Genomic DNA, 8,159 nt, shown 5'->3' on the forward strand with positions numbered 1-8,159 from the left:
GCATCTGCTGCCTACTTATACTCACGCTGTGATCAGTGGCAGCTGGATGCAATAATCGCATGCCAATGTGCATTGGCTCGTTTAGTTTACACTCTAAGTGGATTGGTCTCTCTAGGCGAGATCCCAATTCGTCGGTCATCCGACGTGACGTCGAGAGTGACCGACTGAAAGGGAACGCAGTATGTAAGCGAATGACTTTGTAGGAAGTGAAGGGGCCTGCTGATTTCTCAATTATACTTCTTCCAGTGGCCTTGGAGACACAAAGAGCTAAACTGCCCTCATCGCCAGTCAATGACACCGGAAAAGCCTGCACCCAAAGGTAATTTGGTACTGATGCTTCAGAATGTGAACACACTGTGTGATGCAGTGAAAACAGAGATGAATATGATATTCTTTTTTTCTCCAGAAGATGCTGTTTCTTGACACTTCAACTGTACTACGAGGTTGACATTATATAATAGACAATCTATCTATCTATCTATCTATCACATAGTTATTTAACATTATTTTTAACTAATGTTAACCAACAATAATAATTACTGTAACAAACGTATTGCTCGGTGTTAATGTTAGTAAGCTGTAAAGAGAGAGAGAGAGAGAGAGAGAGAGAGCATATCACATGTTTATTTTTTAATTATAAAAAAAAATAATGTCTTACAACGTAAATTCTGTAATAAGGAATGCTAACATATTTTTTTTTTTAAATGATATGATTAGTAAGTCATGGCAACTTGTGTCTTAACTTTAAGTTACCAAATTAAGTTGAGCACCCCTCCCCCCCATTCAACTTGATTTTCTAGTCTAGTTTTTTTTTTTATATATAAATTTACGATTGAAATGACTTGTACAACAAAGTTGATTATACTTAACAATTTAAGGCAGCAACTTAAGTTTTTAAGATGAATGTGTTGTTGAATCCCATAGCAGAGGGAAAAAGCTTTCTTAATCCAAACGATTTTAGTAGTTCACACACTGGACACAAGAGCTATCTTGTTCTAACAGCACTGCACACTTTCCATTGGATGATCCCTGACAAAATTATTCAGAGACCTCAAAACAATAGCCTGCACATAGTCAATTCAAAACAAACGAAAAAAAAAAAATAATAATAATAAACAAACACCCATTTTGTCATCTTTTATTCACTCTGATTTAGCGCGTCAGCTACTCAGATTTAAGCCAAAATGCAAAATCCCCAAAACATGGAAAGTTTTTGCAACTATGAAAACCAAACTACTGGGTACTTGGTTTTTGTGAAAGCTCATCCAATTACAAGAAGGCCAGGAGTTTTAATTACTGTCATGGAGGTCAAACGTTTGTAAGGTGTTCAATGTCAGATTTGTTGACAGAGCAAGCGGGGTAGCTGTGTAAAGAATAATTTCAAGTCCGCAGTACTCTGTGCTTTGAACAAAACACACAAATGCATTTTTAATTCATTAAGGTAAAGTTAGGGACTTAAAAGTCAAGGTAATTATTTGTCCTATGCTATTCCCTTTAATCATGAAAACGCATTTGTGTTGCCAGCACCACTGGCAGGATCTTGTCAAACTGATTATAAAAACAAAGCATCTACACATGCTAATAAATTACATTAATTGTGTTTAAAGAAGAGCCCTTCAGGTTTTGAAAAGTGAGTAGACAGTAGCAATTTGTATAAAAATGCATATTCAGGTTACACTTTATTTTGATAGTCCACTTTAGACATTCTATTAACTATAAGTAACTTTGTAACTACATGTCAACTACATGTCAACTAATTCTCATTAATTTGCAACTACATGTCTACTAACTCTCAGAGTAGACTGTTAGGGTAGGTTTAGGGTTAGTAGAATGTTGACAAAGAAAGTGTTAGAAGATATTAAGCAGACAGTCTACTAATACTCTACTAACTGCTAGTTGACATGTAGTTGCAAAGTTACTTACTGTTAATAGAATGTCTAAAGTGGACTATCGAAATAAAGTGTTACCCATATTCATATGGACTCAAATGTAGCTTGCCTTGCATGACACTGAGAGAATGAATCATGGCCCATTTTGGAAATGGACTTTATTTATAGCTTTTAAAGTCTCGTGATTTATTTTATTTTTTTCTCTCCAAAAGCCCATGCACTTTCTCTCATCTCTCCGGCAGAGCAAGATTAGCTTAATACATAATTTCTCAGAATTGCATTAAAAGTAATACTCAATAACCAGTCATACAGTGAATTGTTTATAAGGGCGACACAGCTGTCCCTGGAAGCCTTAAGAGCCGTCTTTCATTATTCAGTCTCCGGCAGTGAACGATATAAGAGTATATTCAGCTGCAAGTCATAAAATTATGTTTATGTAACAGCATTTATAAGATTAAGCATTGAATTTGAAACTTTACTGTATATTTGCATTGAAGAATTTTGTTCATTAGTATAATGTAACTAATTTTCTGTATCACATCAGCTAGAAATATCTGGCAGTAAACGAGTATCACATATTGCCACAGCTAACCCACAGGCTACTGGGTAAAAGAATAAATATGCACATTTAAAAAAGCTTTGGTTGACTTACAGCTATTACTATCCTAGTGTAGCTTTTGGGGCAAGGCAAACTGCCAAAGCGCACTCGCCCTATGAGGTGGCACACGGTTAAAAAAAAAACAAGTAGCGCACAGCAACGTTCACCACCTCCTACTAAGTGCACCACAAAAACTGTGCACGTTCCAGATATTGTACAAGGGGCATTACGCGCCATGGACATTATGCCTTTTTATGATAAATAACCGCTCTTACAGTACATTAGTTTTCCAGAGGATTAAAAAACGCCTTTTGTCTGTGCATGGATATTCAAATTAAGGCAGATTAGTGTTATTGTGAACACATTTACACTACATGCTGCGTGTTCTTTCAAATGATCGTAACTTAATGATTGGCATACAGAGCAACACATGATGGGAAGTGTTGTCAATGATTGTTTGTACAGATGAGTATCCAACAGAGATCCATTTATGTGTTATCCATGTATAGCTGATGATTTTTCTCTCCAAAAAATTTTGAATTATATGTCCATTCTGCTGAAAGCGTTCTCACTGATTGCACCTGCATTTCCAAGCAATCAGTTTCAGGCTATTTTTACCTGGTCAATACATGATAACAAATATAACTCTCAGCATCATCAAAGATGAGCCATGTCAACAAAGATGAGACTCTGACAGTCGTTTTGTTCTCAAAGCGACAAAAGAAGAAAATAACTGTTCTATGAACCATTACAGGAAGTTAAACCATTTAGTGTGACATTTTTATTCTGCTCCAAATGTGTGCAAAACATATCAAAGTGTTTTGTTATATAACAGCAGCTTAAAACATAGACAATAAAATAATATGCATCTGTAGATGGCTTATTTCTGCACTAAGAAAAGTGTAAACATATCAAAGTTGGCTTGAATGTGCAAATCAATGCGACACACAATGTGACAAAGGTTTCGAATTGTGTTTTCATTGAACACAGTCTCAAGGATTGCTGGAATCTTCCACACGCACATTAGCAGGATATCATCTCCTCTTTTGAAACCGCTGAGACACAGTAGTTTGCTCACTGTTCCAATTCCAAGGTCAGTATATACAATCGAACAAACAACAACCCCTGACCATTCGGTCTATAGCATTCAGGAAGAAAATGCATGCATGCTCCACAGAAAATATGTCAATGCAAAAACATCACGAAACACCACAGCCATTCTTAAGAACACTGAAAATTGAACCACATGACCTAGGGGGGATACAATACACAACATACAATACAATGGCCTTACAAAAAACTCTTCAGAAACAAGCACATTTCCACTCAAGTTCCTCTGAGGTGAACTGGACATGACCGAGTGTGAAGGCTAGGTCGTTGTATGCAGGCGGGAGCAGCTCTGGTATCTGAACAGCAAGGCACTAAACAGTACACACACACACACACACACACACGAGAGGAAATAACACAAAGCTGCAAGTGGTTTCAGCTAAAAAGAAAAAGAAAAAGAAAAAGAAAGAAAAAAAAAAAGGACGCCAGAACTACAGGTTTGTGAGTAAAAAGTGAGAAGACTGCTAATGTTTCTCTGCCTTCCCACACACAGATTGATTGACCCGGACCACCAAGGAAACCCGACAACCTCCTCGCCTGATCAACTGAGACAATTCTCACTGATATCTTAAAACTGCAGGCTTAAACAAGGCCACATCCATGCATATTTTGACATGCAAAAGTATTTTCCCCCACCCTGATTCCCTCTTTAATTAAATATTCCTCTCATTGAATGGTTTCATGCCTAAATTCATCCTTTAGATAAAAGAAAATCTGCAAACACGTAGCATAATTTTTAAATAATTATTTAGTTTTAGTTAAAGAAACAAAAAAAATGCTCATATTTTAGTTTGAGGACTAATTCTCACTATTAACTAACTACTAACTATGACTTTTGCCTCAGTAAACTCCTAATCTGCTGCTTATTAATAGTCACACGAGAGGAAATAACACAAAGCTGCAAGTGGTTTCAGCTAAAAAGAAAAAGAAAAAGAAAAAGAAAGAAAAAAAAAAAAGGATGCCAGCACTACAGGTTTGTGAGTAAAAAGTGAGAAGACTGCTAATGTTTCTCTGCCTTCCCACACACAGATTGATTGACCCGGACCACCAAGGAAACCCGACAACCTCCTCGCCTGATCAACTGAGACAATTCTCACTGATATCTTAAAACTGCAGGCTTAAACAAGGCCACATCCATGCATATTTTGACATGCAAAAGTATTTTCCCCCACCCTGATTCCCTCTTTAATTAAATATTCCTCTCATTGAATGGTTTCATGCCTAAATTCATCCTTTAGATAAAAGAAAATCTGCAAACACGTAGCATAATTTTTAAATAATTATTTAGTTTTAGTTAAAGAAACAAAAAAAATGCTCATATTTTAGTTTGAGGACTAATTCTCACTATTAACTAACTACTAACTATGACTTTTGCCTCAGTAAACTCCTAATCTGCTGCTTATTAATAGTTAGTAAAGTAGGTGTTAGGTTTAGGATTAAAGGATCTAAAACATGGCCATGCAGAATAAGGCATGAATTAAGGTATGTGCTATAAGTACTTATAAACAGTCAATATGCTAGTAATATGCATGCCACTAAACAAGTAGTTGATAGTGAGAATTGGTCCCTAAATTAAAGTGTTACCAAAAATACCATTTACCCCATTTTTCCCCAGTGAAAGAAAGAAATCAACAACATTTTCGCTGGACTGAAGTAGACCTGTTGAGTTAAAATTTCACCTATATGTAGTCACCTCAAAGCTTCTAACAAAAAGTGCCGCAATAAAGGAAACTCCAAACTGCTGAGAAAAATAAGTTGTTCAGAAACATCAGTTTGGAAAAGGTTCCAATGCCATTTCTAAGGTTTTTGGATTAAACAAGGCAACAACCATGCTGGACCATTCTCATCCATCCCTCTGCTGCCACTGATGAAGGTCTACTTTGAGTCATTTAGAGCAAATCGCAAAGGCCACTATAGGCCAAAAGGAGTCATGAATATATATTGGTTGCAAACTTTGCAAAACTAAATTGGCACAAACCATGAGAAATGTTGCTGTTCAAAGCCTAACACATATGAACCAATACACACATAGTATGCTCTTGATATACAGTGTTAAAACTGGTTCGCTTACTATCTGAACATTTCCTGCATCTTGGCAGGGACTATACATGGCAGGTGAAGAGGTGGGATCCGTGACCATTCGAGCCCATCTGATTGATGGTGCAAGCATTGTCAAATTAATTTCAAGAAAATTTGCTCTCAGCTCACCCTGCATGACTTTGTCTTCTCATCTGAGTGCCTGCTCATGGTTGAGATTGGGGAACAATCAGAAGAAAACTATAATCAGAAATCAGTTCAGAGACCCCTAACCACTCGTTCTGGTGGTTGATGGATGTAATTGTCTATCCACATCAAGACTTTGCAACAGCCTAGAAGGATGATGTAATCGTCCGTTATGAGAGCATCCGATATGAGTTCAGAGGGTACACTGTAAAAAATGTCCTTGAAATTAACAGTGAATTTTTGTAAAATCATGACATCAAAATTTTGTAAATAGAAAAACAATGAAATTGCTAAGGTCATTTTTAACTGTAACAGCATTTTTATTCTATGTACAATGTACATTCTTGCATAAATTAATGTCTGCATTTGAATTTCAAAGTATGAACTCTGCCTCGTCCAATCACTAAGCAGTGAAGTTGATTTCTGATTATCGCGGGAGCAGCCATCTTGACGAAGTTCACGGATCGTTAGTGAGTGCGCGCCCAATCTGCCAGCGCGTGGAGATGTGTGACGATTAGCAAAATCACGGACTGAAGCACTGGTAAGAGAAAAGTTCGTTTACTTTAAAGACTTTGACGTACAGGCACCTGTATTTGACCGAGGGTATTTTGCCGTCGTAATAATAATGCCGAGGGGTGATTCAGTGTAAGTTAACTGTTAAAGGCTGAAAAAAACGAACGATTTTGTTAGTTCGCTAAAAATGATTAAGTGTCGTTTTTGCAGCAAAACACTAGAGACGTTGAGGGGTTATGTGTTGCACTGTAGAGTTCACCGAAACGAACCCCATTGTTTTTTCAAGTGTGTTAGTACTGACTGTAAGCGGACATTTTGTACTTACGCAGCTTTTAAAGCTCATTTTTATCGGGATCACAACCAGTCCGCATCCTCCGTTACTGCTAGAGCCGTTGTTGCCGATTTTAAATGTGCCATTTCGTTGTGTGACCGCAGGTTTCACACAGCAAAAGAACTAATATGCCACTTAAAAGACCATGTAGTGGAGGGGGCAATCCAGGATACTTATGGGTGCATTAACTGGGACGTAAAATTCCTGCCCCTTGGAGAGACCCCTGAAAGCCAACAGGAAAAGAAAGAAAAACTGAAGATGATGTCTCAGCAAACTGCTGCAAATCTAGAGGAGGTCAAACATCTAATGAAGTTGACTTTCTACACACAGCGTAAACAAGTCAACCAGGGTAAAAATATAAAATGCCTTCTGGAGGAGTGGCCATTTTGGTTCAATGAACTTGGCATGGCAGTTCACTTCAAGGAACTTACCGGAATTGGTCTTAAAGAAACTTTCACGCGGAATCTGGAATTGAAGGGGAAACGACTCTTGAACTACTTCAGTACTGTTGGTGTGAACAAGAACCAAAAATTCCTGCAGGCTGTAACAAAGTGTAACATGATGAGGGAACAGGTGGGTAGTTGCTCTCAAGACGTGACCGAGATGTTGCTGCTTTTGCTCTCCTACTTTAACGAGAAGGAAGACGCAATGTACCATTATGTGGAGGACACAAGCCTGGCAGAGGAAGTAGAAATGGAAAAAGTAAATTTGACTCCCACCCTTGTTGTGTGTGGTAAGTTAATATTTTTTTTCTTTTTTTCCCCCCATTCTTGGTGTTTCAATTTCTCTGCCATTTCAAATTTTTGGTAACAATTTACAATAAGGTTTCATTTGTTACCATTAATTGAATTAGTAAATGTTAACCAACAACGATTAATAAATGCTGTAGAAGTATATTGTTAAATGTACATTTATGTTAACTAATGGTAACAAATGTAACCTTACTGTAAAGTGTTCATTTTTTTTACTGTTATGTTTTTATAATTAAATATAAAATTTGGAAACGGAGATGTAAGTCATTTATTGCAGAACAGAATGCTACCACTTCCCCAAGTAGCAGGCCTAAAAAAAAGGTCTTAAATATAAAAACATTCAGATTGTGTTACTGACCATTCTTTTTGTGTGTTTTGAAGGCCAGACTCCTGAAACAAGCAGCTCATCTGTTAGTGCCTCGCCAGAACCTCTCGCAACCTTGCAGCATCGTTCACCCGGTAGTTCGCAATCATCCTGTTACAGCAGCTCCCAAATTATGTACAGTTTTATACTGTAAAGTTGTTTACATTTAAAATTTTATTTTTTACAGAATTATTCTGGCAACCACAGCTGCCAGATTTTTTCTGTAAAAACAACAGGATTTTTTTTGTTAAAATGCTTTAAATGGCATTATTTCCAACAATTAATTACCGTAAATTTTACAGGATGTGTTTGTTTGTTTTACATAATAATTCTGTAAATTATACTACATTAAATAGTAAAGATGTTTACATTTTTAATG

At 36.9% G+C, this 8,159-nt stretch overlaps 1 protein-coding gene and 1 long non-coding RNA gene across 2 annotated transcripts; both read left to right on the forward strand.

Moving 5' to 3' along the window:
- The first annotated feature begins 252 nt into the window (after nt 1–252).
- LOC107721975 (uncharacterized) lies at nt 253–4,224 on the forward strand. Its single transcript, XR_001637758.1, has 3 exons — nt 253–319; nt 3,478–3,580; nt 4,091–4,224. It is a non-coding gene; the product is annotated as an uncharacterized LOC107721975 (long non-coding RNA).
- A 2,221-nt stretch (nt 4,225–6,445) lies between these two features.
- LOC107721972 (uncharacterized) lies at nt 6,446–7,934 on the forward strand. Its single transcript, XM_016530206.1, has 3 exons — nt 6,446–6,465; nt 6,769–7,397; nt 7,798–7,934. The coding sequence occupies exons 1-3, from the start codon at nt 6,446–6,448 to the stop codon at nt 7,932–7,934; spliced, it is 786 nt and encodes a 261-aa protein (XP_016385692.1).
- Nucleotides 7,935–8,159: the final 225 nt, after the last annotated feature.

Source organism: Sinocyclocheilus rhinocerous, unplaced genomic scaffold (assembly GCF_001515625.1).
Source record: "Sinocyclocheilus rhinocerous isolate Xijiao unplaced genomic scaffold, SAMN03320098_v1.1 scaffold634, whole genome shotgun sequence".
Taxonomy (NCBI): domain Eukaryota; kingdom Metazoa; phylum Chordata; class Actinopteri; order Cypriniformes; family Cyprinidae; genus Sinocyclocheilus; species Sinocyclocheilus rhinocerous.

Bases quoted from the DNA above. Each gene is read 5' to 3' on its own strand.
- LOC107721972 (XM_016530206.1), top strand. From the start codon at position 6,446: ATGCCGAGGGGTGATTCAGT. The intron at 6,466-6,768 runs GTAAGTTAACTG...GTGTGACCGCAG, and splicing joins ATGCCGAGGGGTGATTCAGT to GTTTCACACAGCAAAAGAAC. The intron at 7,398-7,797 runs GTAAGTTAATAT...TGTGTTTTGAAG, and splicing joins TCCCACCCTTGTTGTGTGTG to GCCAGACTCCTGAAACAAGC.